A 15,242-nucleotide genomic window follows, 5' to 3' on the forward strand; every position below is an offset into this window, starting at 1 on the left:
CCTGGTGTCTTCTCAGTGTTATATCAAAAATGTTTGATTTCTGGAGGACAGAACTAGAAGGTAAATTCAGTTTTCCATCACGGCCGCATGATGGCAGCAAAGTACAATGTAAAGTGAAGTTGATCGCATCCTTAATTCATAAAGTTGAGCAACAAAACAGCAAAATGATTTGTAAAAATTAGAATTTCACAGGACAGAAGTTATTTGACAAAAACAAAATAAACTACAGTACTTTTGCTAAACAAATAATTGAGCCCTTGAATTGGGTTTGTTTTTGAGTTATAAATAAACGAACCAATAAATGAATAAAAAGTTCTTCAGGCCCACTTCATTGCTCGCTTTTGCTGACGTACCACGCAGGTATAAAACGGGGGGAATGCGGTGCACTTAAAGACGGGAAGACATTTCTTTTCAGGTGCTAAATAACTTTCCAGATTTTGTTTGCTGCTATTGCTAACTATTTTGCAACATTATGCGTGAAAACATGCATTTCAGGTGAATTGGCCGGTCCAAATTGTCCCTAGGTTTGAATGAGCGAATGAGCTGTCTGTCCCTGTGTGCCCTGCGATTGGCTGGCAACCAGTTCAGGGTGTCCCCTGCCCACTGCCTGGAGATGGCTGGGATGGGCTCCAGCCCCCCCCGCGACCCTAATGAGGATAAGCGGTACGGCTAATGAGATGAAATGAGATGAGATGCGCGAAAATTTTTTACACAATTCCAATACATTTTTTTCACTCTACAGTCACCTTCTAACTCATTCAAACTTTGAATATTTTCATACTAAGCAACCTTAGAGTCAAGTAACGTGGAATATCTAAAAAAAACAAAACAAAGACGCAACAGAATGTTAAATAAAAATATATACTTTTCAGTGCTTACCTATGAAATAGGAGATTTAAAAAGGCTAACAGTGAAACACGTTATCCCCAAAAAACACAAGAAACATATACTAAAATATATATATATATATATATATATATATATATATATATATATATATATATATATATATAAACACCATTATAACATTTTATAGGGTTGGATCCATTAAACACTAGGGTTGTAGGGGCACCGTTTCCTGTGATGTGTCTTGGGAAAGTACAACCTGGTGATGCCCATCCCTCTCCAGGCCAACACATGTTTGCCGTACCTGGACACAGCGCGTTTTAATGTCTCCGCCTTGTCAGACTCATGCCTGAATTCATTTTCATGTTTCGTCTCGTAATGACGTTTGGCACTTAATGTGCAGGGTACAACGCTCTCGAGGCATGATGCACAAATACGGTCATTTTTATGCAAAAAGTCCCAGCCGAATTTTTTTTCCGCTGGAGGAGCAGTCATGATTCATCCATTTATCGAACGCCTGTGTTTCTGTGACTGGTTTTAGACACGGATCTCTCCTCTGCGAGGCGCCGCGCAGACACACACGGAGCAGAGGAGGAGGGGCGCTACAGTAAAGCCCCTAAACAACACGACGCGCAACTGAAAATGTCTAAAATTTTGGTAAAAATGTGCATTTTTAAAAATAATCATTTGTTTTTTTTAATTATTTCACTGTGCGCTCGCGTGCAACTGGTTAACCCCTCACGTGCCACTGGTGGCACGTGGGTCATAGGTGGTCGACCCCTGATATAGACCAATCACAAGAGGAAAACATCTCGAATGGAACCGGCTCTTAATTGGTGGGAAACCCGCTCCCAGCCTTTACTTTCAGGAGCCGGCTCATATAAATGCTTCGTTCCCAAACGACACATCACTAGTAGCGATGTTGAGGTGTTCAGAAGAGACCCGGACAGCGAGAGAGAACATTTTTTCCACACAGATTGTGAAGAGTATTGCTTTTTAATTTGTTGTTCTTTAAGTTATTCAGTCAGTCATTCATAGTCAGCAATAGTTATGTCATGTAAGTTCTGAATTTCCCTTCGGGGATGAATAAAGTATCTATCTATCTATCTATCTATCTATCTAATTCATTCAATCCGTTTAGGCTGGAGAAACCTTGTCCAAGAGATGTAAAATATTAAGTCCTGCTATGATGAACATAATTGTTTTCTAGAAGAAAGGTAAATAAAACATTGTTTTAAAATTCATATGCATGCATTAATGTCTTTATTTGTCGAGAGAAAAAAACATTTAATAAACAATTAATATTGATTCTTCAGGTCTTTATTGTGACATCATGATAGTACAGCTGCAATACTGTACTACCACAGCAGAGGTCAATAAAGAACTAACTTGCAAAACAATACTACGCACACTCTCTAAAATAAGGACTAAGATCTCTTGGTGATATTGAGTGGTAAAATAGTTGTTGAACATAACCACTGTACAACATACTCTCACCGTAATACACCGGAGCCTCCACAGACTCCGCCGCTATGCTGAAAGTGACACTAGCGGAGCAAAAGGAGCGTGGAGGGGAGAAAGGCGGTGCTGGGAATCAAATTGACTCGACCATTTCAAAGCAGTGGAATATTTTCGAAGGCCCGTTGTTCACATTTTTGTTTTACTTGAATAAAATACAATTTATAATCTTTCATTTTTAACCATATTTAATCCTATCCTGTCTTTTTTTAAGGAAAATCATTTCTAAAATGCTATAATTTTTGGGAGTACTTTGGTTGAATTTTGGTGGTTCTTGAGCACCCCCCGAAACAGGCTGGTTACGCACATGGATAAATGTACAATTTTACAACTAATAATGCAATATTATGCACAAAATGAATTCATAATTCTTAAAAAATCTCTTATTCTGCTAAACAATAATAGCATTCATTTTTAACTCTCCAGTGAACTTTTAACTTGTTTGAATCTTTTTGTACTAAGCAACTTTAAGGTCTAGCAACTGAATCCTAGCGCGACACTTCTAAATGAAAAATATTGATTTTTCTGTGCAACTACAAATAAACTACCAAATACAAAAATAGACTATACAGTTTTTTAAAAAGCTAACCATGAAAGACATCCCCGAAAGATACTGCAGACATGAATTAAAATATTTACAATCTAAAGAAAAAAAGATAAAATACAAAACAATTTTAATCTTTTAAATACTCCACAAATTTAAAGTCAACAACACAGAATCAAGGCACCACGGCAGCTGCGTTGTTCTGAGGTCATGGTTTCAAATCCAGCTAGCAGCCTTCCTGTGCGGAGTTTGCATATTCTCCCCGTGTGAGTTTCCTCTGGGCACTCCGGACACTCCTAAAACATGCATGTCAGATTAATTGGTCGGTCCAAATTGTCCCGAGGTGTGAATGAGTGTGTTGTCCGTCGCTGTGTGCCCTGCTACTGGCTGGCAACCAATTCCAAATGTCCCTTCAGAAGAGAGCTGGGATGGGCTCCAGCAACCCTGCGACCCTTCTGAGGATAAGGGGTGTAGCTAATGGATGAATGGATGAACACAGAATCCATGTGAAAAACAATGCATATCGACAAGAGAAAAAAAAGTGCCCGAAGGGAATTGGCTATCTATTGTTTTAAATAATGAAGCCTGTTGTAGGCTGTTGCTGGATATGCTGTCAGTTATGTTTAACGGGTATCAGTGCTGTGCAAAATTTTGGGGGAATAACAACAGTTGTGCCCCCCGTGCATTTGCTTTGTTGCCCTGAGCATGATATCTGGTCACGGCACTGAATACAGTCGTTTTTTTGAGCACCCAAGCCTCATGTCTTGCATCCCTCTTTTTGGGTCCACCTGACAAACTGTGACAGAATCTGCCATATCACATTCAAAGTTAATGGAAGTGTCCTTGTCTCGAACGCTTGTCACAGAGCAAAACGTGGAAGTTCACCAATTGCTAACTTTGTGTTTGTTGAAGATGACGTAAAAATATTTCTTCTTGTATTGCTGATCCTGATCTTTTTTTCAGGTAAACAAATACTCTAATAGACTTTGTGTAACTTTAATGAGGAGTCACATTTGTATAACAGCAATCAATAAATGAATTGAAGATGATTTACAAACATTTTCCGAAGTCTTTTCTTTCCTTTCGATGGATTTTGACAGACAATGCTGTAAATCATGGAGACATTGTGATGAAAATGGGGAAACAGGGTTTTGCCGATCTTGCCATCCGGACTATCTGGTGTTGCTGGATGACATACGCTCGTCAATTAGCTTTAGGTGAACCAACAAGAATGACTGGAGCTGGGCTGGCCGAGCAGGTTCCCTGCTGGAGCGTCACGTCTCCACACGCTCACTGAGTTGCGGGCGATGACGAGAGCGTGTTGGCTAGCTCTGGCGGCCTGCCTGGCCGCCAACGTGGCCCCAGCCTTGTCCTTGGAGTCCAGCGAAGACTTGGAATTCACGTTCTTGCTACCGGCTGGCAGCAAGGAATGCTTCTTCCAAACCGTGGAGAAGGGCCACAAGTTGGAGTTTGAATACCAAGTAAGGTACCTGTTGCTTAAGTTCCAAACTGTGAAGAAATACTTGACATTTGCGTACTGGTATACTTTAAAATATAGTTTAAGTCATTTGGCAACGTTCCCCTTCGCGACACGTTTGCAACTTTTTAAAAAAAGATGTGAAGGAGGACAACTTTTCTTCCTCCGCATGTTGGTTGTGAGAGAAAACTGGTAAAACCAACGCCGGAGTTGAGCACTTCCGTTGGGATTTTCATTACAATTGCACCAACAACAAACAGAATATATTACAGGTATATGAGTACAGAACAAGGCTGGATTGTTTCACAAAAAGGCTGACTTATTTACCAAGGGGGTTGGCTAAGACAATAACATAACATTACTGGTAAAACCCTAACGAACATCAGCCTTTGGTCCGGACTGGATCGATCAGGTATTGATAAGTCTTTCTCTGAAAAACAAACAAATTATCATTTGGAACAATGTAGACACTGTCAAACAACTGAATGAATGGATATATCGAGGTGTTGAATCACTACATCCAAAAGTGAATGAAAATGATACACTCAAATACCTGAATAACAATTAAGTGCATTAATTCCGACTAAATACGTGAAGGATATTTAAATGACCGAAATAATAAAAAGGGCTACAGCTGAAAACTTTATATGCAGTGGCACATTTCATTGTTACGATAGATTCTATTTCAGTATTCAAAGAAGTACAGTAATTGTTTGTAAGACATACTAGGTTTATCTTTTTGTAAATGTAGTTGCTCATGTTAAAATCAAGCCACTTTTTGTTTAGTCACTGAAAATGGTAGGTAGAACTTTATGCCATGTGTTCTTATGCTAAGAGAACAGTGGTTAAACACCATGGAAGACAACTGAACCTTTAACATTTTGCCTCATGTGAACAGCGTCAAAAGTAAATCAAAGACTGCAGATTTAGGTTTTAGTAAGAATAAAACTGGGGTCTCCAGCTCGAATTGACTGACTCTTTGGGAGAAAAAAATCTAATAAGGCAACAAAAATCAATATTACGCTTGTACTGCAGCTTGGCATGATTTTGCCATCAAATAAATTGACAGCTGACTTCATGCTCTAGCACCAACACAAGTCAGTCTCAATTCATTTCTCAGGAACCTGAGCTGTAATCGGCTGTTAGTTGAGCCCTCTTGTTGAAAAACTGTGATGTCATTTTCAGTTGACACGTTGCTTGACTTTCCCTTAACTAAAGTTAATTATATACAGTATGTTTGCTTCCTCTGGTTTTGGATCACCCACACAAACTATAAGCAAGAATATCCAACTACATTTGAATATTTCAGATCAAGGCAACAGTTGCAGAAATATTTACTCCGACATGATATTTTGCTATTTTGTTGCAGAAATGAAGGATTTTGTTTACCTTTGGGAACCACTTTGAACTACCCAGTCTCTTTGTTATAAAACGCTTAGTCTAACTTCATCACATCATTTTCCTTTAACAAAAATGGGACTGGGTTCTTATTTTAAAGCGCTTTACAGTGTGCTTCACACTTACCCATTCACACACACTCACACACCGATAGCAGTGTCAGCAAGCGCAAAACCTACCTGCTCATCAGGGGCATAAGGGTTCAGTGTCTTGCCTAAGGATACTTCGACAGAGGGAAACGAACCTACGACCCCTTGATCCCAAGACGAGCACTTTACCACCCCAGTAAACTATGGTCCATCAGAAAGTATCGGTGTGTTTCTGTCAGTAAAAGTGCACGGTGAGAGAGTATTGAGACATTTTTTCATAATTTTCTTGGCAGAAATGTATCTTGACCTAAAAATTGCTCAAATTTTCCTTCTTTCGAATGAAGCAACAAAATTGGATGATTTAGTAAAATCTTTACTTCACAACTGCTATTTACGGTCAACAAAAACATAGTGCCAGAAAACATCCCAAAATTATTCAATCAGAAAAAGGGAAGCTATAACTTAAGGGGCTGTAGTAACTTTAAAATCCCAAAGGTAAGAACAACCAGGAAACGTATGTGTGTGTCTGTGCGTGGAGTCAAACTTTGGAACAATTTACAAGACAAGATCAAACAATGTCCAACTATTCTCGTGTTCAAATTTGAATAAGAAAAGAAAATTACTGGCAGAATACAGAGATGAAGAAAATGGGGTCTGAGTGATACAAGAGATTGGAAATACTGCGTTTACAACTATAGTTAACCTTGTTGTTATTGGTACTATTATTATATCATAACTGTTATTATTGCTATTGTTTTTTTTATCATTGGTGTCACAAAGATATTTAGTGACTAGTATCATTATAACGTTAATAGATATGTACTACGATGATTAGTGTATAAACTATGTGACTATTGTTATTATTATATATCTGTGAGATTTTGTTTTATTTAGACACAAAAGAGGAGCTATCTGTAAAATGTAATTAATAGGGAAGATGAAGGGTAGGGAAAATAAGCGTCTGCTTCTTACTACCCCTTTCCGATCATGTTATGTTAACATTATTTTTGTTGGTGAGTCATTGTTTTTGTCCTGTTTTTATTTTATAATGTTCGTAATAAAGATTTCATTCATTCATTCATTCATTCATTCATTCATTTGTTCATTCATTCATTCATTCATTCAAGCATCAACCACAAACGATGTTCTGCTACCCAGTGTCAAAAAGTCATACCTGTCAACCTGTACATTTTTGCCGTACCAAGTACGTTTATTATGCATTTTAAGACGTGTACGATGTACAAGAAAATCTGTACGGAAAAACGCAAATTTGTCAATGATGGGTACCAACCGGTATACACCGACTATCACGAAACGGCAAATCAATTAAGTCAAACGAGTTCGCCGCGGTAGCCTCTATCTCGGTATGTTTTTTTCCGTTGCAAACAAAGCGATCGGCTTGATTTAATGAAAGGAAGTCAGTCTCTCTTTAGAAACGGCTTTTTCGGCTGAACTCATTAAAGAGAGCCGGCTCTCAAACGGCTCACTTGCTTTGATGCATTATATTACGAATTACCGTAAATTCCGGACCATAGAGCGCACCTGATCATAAGCCGCACCCACCACATTTCGGGAGGAAAACTGACTTTGTACATATACAAGCCGCACCTGTATATTAGCCGAATGCGCCCACATTGAAAAAACGCAATACAAACACAAATTTTTTTGGGGGTTTGAACAAATTTATTGACACTAATAACAGCAAACAAACAATGTGAGTTTTGAACAACCCCTCTCGACAATCTTAACAGCAATCAAGCATGTTCACAATTTCGTAAATTAACCCATACCCGATACAGTCCAAAAAACACAGCCGGCCAAATGAATGGAAAATGATACCGGTAGTTAATATTTATTGCAGACCTGCAAAGTCCGGGTGCCCGTTGAAAGTAATCCAAGGAAAAAAGTGTATACGGTATTTCCAAAGGTAAGGGTGGGAAAAATATATATCCACTATTGTCGGCCGCGTCCACAAACACGTCTGACCTTTACTCCACTTCCCGTCAGCCCGCGTTCGCCCCGCCCCTTCTTTCTCATTTGCTCGTACAAAACATCAGAATAAGTTTCTAAAATGAATACATTACAAAAATATACAGTTGCAAATACATATTATACATGGTTACACATATTTACAAAGAAAGACGGTACACCGAGAGCGTTTTCAAAGCTTTAATAATAATATTATAACTTTCATCCCAAACCGTGCCTGTGAAGGGTAGCAAAACGCTACTAGAAACACGCTCGCAACACATTACATAGCTCTGTTAAGAAAAATATACCATACTTGAAGTAAGTAAGGTAAATCGTCCTCATTTTCCTCCTTATAACTGACATCATCAAAATCGTCTTCCTCCAGTATGGGAGAGAGAATTTGTCATGTGGACGTCGTCCCATGCTCCCTTATTCGAAAACACGCTAGCATCACGCTCGCAATGTAATATTTACGTTTGGTAGCTCTTTTTTCTTCTAAATCGGACAGAACGATTGCGTTTGGCTTGAAAGTTGCGACATGTGCCTTTCTTTTTGCAATTTGCATGATGGTGATATGTCCACGCTAATTTAATTTGTGCACAAGTTAAGAATCTGCAGTCTAAATCTTACCTTTTGTACTCGAGCGTCGCTGGCGGCTGTTAGAAAAATTACATAAATTGACCGCATCACTGAATAAGCCGCAGGGTTGAAAGTTTGGGAAAAAAGTAGCGGCTTATAGTCCAGAATTTACAGTATTATGTTGTATAAAGAAGTTAAGAAAAAAAGGAAGTATAAAATGAGACAATGAAAAAAGACAGGTTTGTAGTTATCCCTTTAATCTGTATATTACCAACAATAATTTAATGCAGAAAATGAATCAATAATTTGAATAAGAAAATTTATTAGTCTACTTAATTATATTTGCATGTATTTTTTTCCTTCTACAGTGAACGACTTAATTTTTGAACTTTTTTATAATAAACCTCATTCATGTCGAGCAACTCAGGATCTCACAACAAAATGTTAATTAACAATATATATGATATAACGAAATGCATGTACAATATAACATGTTAAACTACATAAATAAACACGTTTGAAAAAAGAAATATGGTATAAGATTATTTTGTATTTTGTAAGGGAAAATACAACAGTTTGTAAGGGCATGGAGCCCTGGAGGTTGACAGGTATGAAAAGTTGAATAAGCAATGAAATCAAAGAACAAAACGGAGGCACAACACCACCCTTTTTCCGTGCATAATATCTCTTAAGATAACAAAAGAAGGTCTGGAAGAGACAATCCGTGTTTTCAAGTTGTTCACCAGCTCGCATTGTTTCTGCGGAAAGGTGTGGCCGTCGGCAGCATACCTGAGAGCTCCTGTTACTATTAATTACTAGTTGTTTTTAACTCAACGGATGTGACCTTTTGAAAGGAAGCGCGCATTTACGTGGCACTGAGCCAAGACACGTCATACTCTTCTACGAGGCCTCATTTGGCCGCTCGAACCAGTTGTGCGACACATGTGCGATCGAGATGGCACCGTTTCATTGGCTGCCGTCAAAGAACGGGACAAATACTTCCCGATTATACATTTACTAAAAAAAGAAGGAGAACACATTTGAACCCTTGGATTCATGACTTAGCAGTACATACACTCTTCCGTGAGTGGGGTTGAAAATTAGTGAGGAAAAAGTACAAATACTATTGCCGTCATTTCAAAAACATGTTTTAAGAGGAATACCAGGAACAGACAAAATTAGGTTTTTCACATCTATAGATTTTGAAGAATAATCACCCATGGGTCATTTTTAACCCCGCTTATGCATCCAAGCATTAAAGGAACGTTGTGTATTATTTAGCACTTCCTAGTGGCATTCATAAAAACGCCACTATTGATTTGAATTAATAGCAAAATACATTAACTACTCATAGGTCCATAAATCTTTTTAGTTCAATCTTTAAGATTAGGCTCACTTTAGGGAAACTGTCATAATTGTCTGTCCTCTTGCTGCTACGGGTACCTCTGAAAACACGGGTAAAAATTATTTCAAGAGAGACTTGGTCACTTTGAGTCTCTGTGGTCTGAACTCTTCCTTGTGCTTTGTAGCACTCATTTTTGGTTGCACTACACACCACAGACACATTTAATGCAGGCATGTCAAACTTACAGCTCACAGCCCTGACCCAAGCCCGTTGAATGATTTAATGCGGCCCAGCATAAATTTCTAGGTGTGTAAATGAGAAAAAAATGAGAAACTAATAATAATAATAATAATAATTTCCTTTGTATTGTCATTCTTTGTAACAATGTACACAGAACGAAATGTCGATACACCTGACCCGTTGTAGCGAGTCGATGCAGCCGCAGCCAGAGGGCGCCGCCATTATACCAATTAGGTATGTCTCGGTCGAGGCGCGAAACAGCGACCTCCCAGTCTCAAAGCGGGCACACTACCATCTAGGCTACTGAGCTGGTTCTCTAGGCAATTCCATTAAAAGTTATGCTTTTATGATTTCTGACCGCTAGAGGGCATACATGTGCAAAATAGCTGTTGTCCTGAAATTCTAAAACTTTTTTTTTATTTATTTTCTTATTTATTTTAAACAAGTACTACATTTAAGGGAAATATACAACTTGAGTTTGTATAGCGTAGTGAGTTGGTTCAGGTGTAAAACAATACAGCGGCATCTAGTGGTCAAACAAAATACATGCTGTCCCTTAAAGTAGGACAACAAAAATAGAAATATAAGTATTATGTCATGGAAAATATTGGTAGTAGTTTAAGTATATAAAGAAAAAGGGTATGTGAAAAAAACAACTACTGTATATACACGATTACAAAAAATATTAAAATACACTATTTCAAAAAGATACAAGAATAAAATCAAAACTTTGGAAATAGAATAAATGCATTTGTACAATGGGAAACTATAGATTTTTGTAGGTCCTAATCATCCACATACACTACTAAAAGGACACCGTGCCAGAATAATGTTTTATTATTTTGAAGAATTTGTGACGTATACGTGTTTTGTGTGTCTTTCAGGTGATCGGCCAGCCAAATATGGACGTGAGTTTTGTCATGTTTTCACCGAGTGGTCGCCGAGAGTTTGAAGACCGCAGGAAAACTCACGCCACCCACATGTATGTTTTAGAATGTATTTCCCTCATAAATGAATGTCTTCATCTCCAGGATCTCCAAAGAATAACCTTTACATGTTTCAAGGGATGACATATATTTCATGTTGACAATGTCTGTGTATTGTTTGTTAATGCAACATTCATTTCAGCCTAGTCATCCTGGAAAAGGGATTACCTCATGTGCCGTCCCTTCTCGAGGTTTTTTCATTTTCCTCATGCTGAGGTTTTGAGTTTTACCTTGCCCTCATGTTGGTTTTAGATCAGGGGATGGTGTAATAATAGTCTGTAGTTTGGAATAGTCTGTTATCTGTGCAGCCCTTTAATACTCCTTATGATTAAGGGCTATACAAATATACATGACTTGACTTGACTTCAAGGGTGTAGGTTTTGGTCTGAACCAAATCATGACACTATTTACATTACATGTTATTATCAGAGGAAAAAGGACTTGTCTTTTGTAATAGTCAAACACATTGGGCCGGCATTACCTGGCCTTCTCCTAGGGCGAGGTTGTTAGTGCCGTGGTGTGTTGAAACTTATGTATAAGAAACAATTGCATCAATCAAGGTGCTGGTTGGATAAAAGATTGGATTTGGCTGCTCGGAGTGGTGGTGGTTGGCAGCTGCAGTACCCAATCTAGTCAGCAGAGGGTGTCTGAGATCCCCCCTAACCTAAAACAACACGAAAGCAGATGTTTATTGATTTTGTTGGTATAGACACTTGCTAGACATTTCCTAAGGCTTGAAGTACAACTTTTCACAAAAATCAGTTCAGCTGTGTCAGAGCATATGAGTCACATACACGTTCAAGCACACACACAGATTAGATTAGATACGATTTAGACGAGATTCACATTGAATTTAGATTAGATTCACATTGAATTTAAATTAGATTTAGATTAAATTTATATACATTTGATGTAGATTTAGATTTAGATTTGGATTTAGATTCAATTTATATTTATATATATATATTTGATTTATATTTATATTTATATTTATATGTACCGTATTTTCCGCACTATAAGGCGCACCGGGTTATAGGGCGCACCCCGAAAAAATAGTTTTTGGTCCTATTTTTGACATATTAAGACGCACCGGATTATAAGGCGCTACAATGGGAACGTGGACAAAATAGTCAGATAGTTCAGTCCAACTTATTACCCCCTTAACATTCCGAAAGCTTGCAAAGACGCAAATACGTGTCGAGAACACGTGCGAATGCGGTGTCCGTAAGATGTCACTCAAATGCATCGTTCCATCATTTGGAAGGTTAAAGTCTTGGGATTCAAGAAATGATAACCATTCCTTCGTATCTATTTTCTTTTTCGCTCGCAACTTTACTGTGCATATGACAATAAACACTTGGAATTGAGTTTAATTTAAAAATAAACACTCCATTTCATCCATTATCTGCACAGCTTATCACAGAAACATCGAGTTCAGTCTGAAACAAGACAATATAAAACCGGGAATAGCTCACCGAAGTCATTGTGTTCATAATAATGCAGGCAATGTCCTCTTATATCCGTGAGGGTAGTAAATCCAGGAGAATACAATATTTACAAATACAGAATAGAAAAAAATGCTTTCTCTATGCCATCGGCCACATGCTATACGCATTCATCTTTTTCGGCCAATTGCAGGCTTTGTTTCGCTGTTTAAGCCAATGGCAGAATGTACATTATAAAAAGGATCCGCCTCTTGACTTCCGAATAACTTTAGCCAATAGTGATCGATTCAACTGATGATTGACACATCTTTTTCGGCCAATTGCAGGCTTTGTTTGCCGTTTGAGCCAATGGCAGTCTGTAAATGATGAAAAGGATCCGCCTCTTGACCTCCGAATAACTTTAGCCAATAATGATCGATTCAAATGATGATCGACACATCTTTTTCGGCCAATTGCAGGCTTTGTTTGCCGGTTGAGCCAATGGCAGTCTGTAAATGATAAGAAGGATCCGCCTCTTGACCTCTGAATAACTTAAGCCAATAGTGATCGATTCAACTGATGATTGACACATTGGTTAGCCAATGAAACGCCGGTAAATAAATCCCACCATCCACCGCGTACTACTTGGCGTTCGGGGGAAAATCGAGTCGGCGGCTGCAAGTTAGTTGGAAAACTTAATGTTGATCCATAAATAAGGTGCATTGTATTATAAGGCGCATGGTCAGCTTTTGAAAAAAATAAAGGCTTTTAGGTGCGCCTTATAGTGCGGAAAATACGGTATATTTATATTTATATTTATATTTGATTTAGATTTAGATCTAAACCAAATCTAAATCTAAATTTGTCAGTTGTTGTTCAGCAATTTTTCATCAGTGTTCATTCACGTTTCTAAATCTGAGCTACAATTGCACAGCAAACACTTGAGAAACGTCTAAAAGTAGTTACGTTTACTATCTGACTAAAATTCAACCGTGCAGTCAAATAACTTACAGATGATTGTCCCAAATGGGCTGTGTTCTAAAGACTTGTTCTGCATTAATGGTAACTGTTGACGTTGCGACTTATTTCACTAGTGATAGTGTGATGTAAAGCTTTCTTTGAAAACAGAAGATTCTTCTTTCCTTTTTTCCTCTTTTTTATGCCACCCTCACTTGCTTTTGGCACAGTCAGTTGTCACCCACATTGAGTGTCCCAAAGTAGTAGTTTAGAATAAATTAACCTTCCACTTTTCAGCCGCTCCTAGCAACAAAACTTAAAGGGACATTGTGTGTTGTTTAGCACCTTCTTGAGGTAAAATGATAATTAAAATATAAAAAAAAGAAAAAATACATGAAGCAGTTTATTGAAAAGAGTGAAGAAACGTGTATTTATTTTACATAAGATGAGGCTCACATAGAAGGAGCCAACAAAAAAATTGTGAAAAGCAACTCAGCCTCACCATTGTCCCAATGTGGGAGCCGATGGTCTTACAGTAACGGGTTCAAACTGGATAACATGTGCAAGAAGGCTTTTAGATAGTAAGACTACAAAGCAAGGACAAGTTACAGCAACCTAGTGAGTCAGAGAGGCCAAATCTTACAGTTCAGCCAGCAATGTTCACAGAAAAAAATCGTTACTAACGTTCTACCTGGCCAATTGCAGGCTGGAGCGCACCGACCAAGGTGACTACCAGCTATGCTTCGACAACACCTACAGTAAACTGAAAGAAAAGATGCTGTTCTTCGCACTGTTCATCAGCCTGCCAAACGACGCAACCACTGCGGATGACGCTGATGACGCTCCCGCCGTTGCAACTAACAACACTTTTGAGTACAGGCTGCTGGATTTCAAGGTTTGTTGCGTGTCACACTTGAAGTCATTATTTCGCTAACCACTAGCGCAGACCTGAGCACTCTGGTCCTCAATGTCCTGCATGTTTTCGGAGGTTTCTCTTCTTCAATGCAGGAGCTTGTTAATGATCCTGGTAAATGGAAAATTCTGTTACGGAGCAGAGAAACCTCAAAAATCACACAGGACCTCGTGGACCGGAGTGCCCAGGTCTGCATTAGAGTGTGCTGGTGTATAAGTCACACGGCCTTGCCCCATAGGCACGTCTGGATGCGCTACACGTTCAGATCCAGAGGGGGCGCGTGATCCAGCTGATGCTCAGAACCTTCGACACCCGGGACCAGCGTCTGCAAGATGACAATCTGTGGAAGGTCAGCTTCTGGTCATGCTTCAGCATAGTGCTGGTTGTGGCCGTGGCCGTCTCCCAGGTTCGAATTCTCCAGTCGCTCTTTCCCGAGAATTAGCTGCCGGATGATTAAAAAGCTTGCTCGTTTACCTTGACCTCCGAGGAGAAGTTGTTCTGTGAGATGCTGATTTTTTCGTGTTGAAAATAAACAAATAAAATAAAAGAAGCGTTAGTGTGTTTTTGTAATAATGTTTCATTAAAAGACATCTTATTATTTGAATATACAGTGGCTTGCTAAACTATATGGCCCCCTTGAACTTTGGTTCTATATTTGGCTCCATCCATCCTCCCATCAATTTTAACCATCTTCCCTGTACCTGCTGAAGAAAAGCAGGCCCAAACCATGATGCTACCACCACCATGTTTTACTGTAGGGATGGTGTGTTGAGGGTAATGAGCTGTGCTGCTTTTGGGTCAAACATAACGTCTCATATTGTTGCCAAAAAGTTCAATTTCGGTCTCATCTGACCAGAGCACCTTCTTCCACGTGTTTGGTGTGTCTCCCATGTGGCTTGTGGCAAACTTCAAACAACACTTTTCATTGATATCTTTAAAAAAATGGCTTCCTTCT

At 38.7% G+C, this 15,242-nt stretch overlaps 1 protein-coding gene across 1 annotated transcript; it reads left to right on the plus strand.

Moving 5' to 3' along the window:
- Nucleotides 1-4,165: 4,165 nt before the first annotated feature.
- On the plus strand, nt 4,166-14,831 carry LOC148373695 (transmembrane emp24 domain-containing protein 1-like). The gene is made up of 4 exons (XM_088353648.1): nt 4,166-4,389; nt 10,892-10,989; nt 14,080-14,269; nt 14,526-14,831. The coding sequence occupies exons 1-4, from the start codon at nt 4,216-4,218 to the stop codon at nt 14,727-14,729; spliced, it is 666 nt and encodes a 221-aa protein (XP_088209774.1). The 5' UTR covers nt 4,166-4,215; the 3' UTR covers nt 14,730-14,831.
- Nucleotides 14,832-15,242: the final 411 nt, after the last annotated feature.

Source organism: Urocampus carinirostris, chromosome 1 (genome assembly GCF_059441175.1).
Source record: "Urocampus carinirostris isolate Australia breed hairy pipefish chromosome 1, RoL_Ucar_1.0, whole genome shotgun sequence".
Lineage (NCBI taxonomy): Eukaryota > Metazoa > Chordata > Actinopteri > Syngnathiformes > Syngnathidae > Urocampus > Urocampus carinirostris.

What these genes read in the sequence shown, in the direction of transcription:
- LOC148373695 (XM_088353648.1), top strand. Translation starts at nt 4,216, where the DNA reads ATGACGAGAGCGTGTTGGCTAGCTCTGGCGGCCTGCCTGGCCGCCAAC. An exon ending in AAAACTCACGCCACCCACAT is followed by an intron (nt 10,990 to 14,079) that starts GTATGTTTTAGA and finishes GGCCAATTGCAG; the next exon opens with GCTGGAGCGCACCGACCAAG. An exon ending in ACAGGCTGCTGGATTTCAAG is followed by an intron (nt 14,270 to 14,525) that starts GTTTGTTGCGTG and finishes CTTGCCCCATAG; the next exon opens with GCACGTCTGGATGCGCTACA.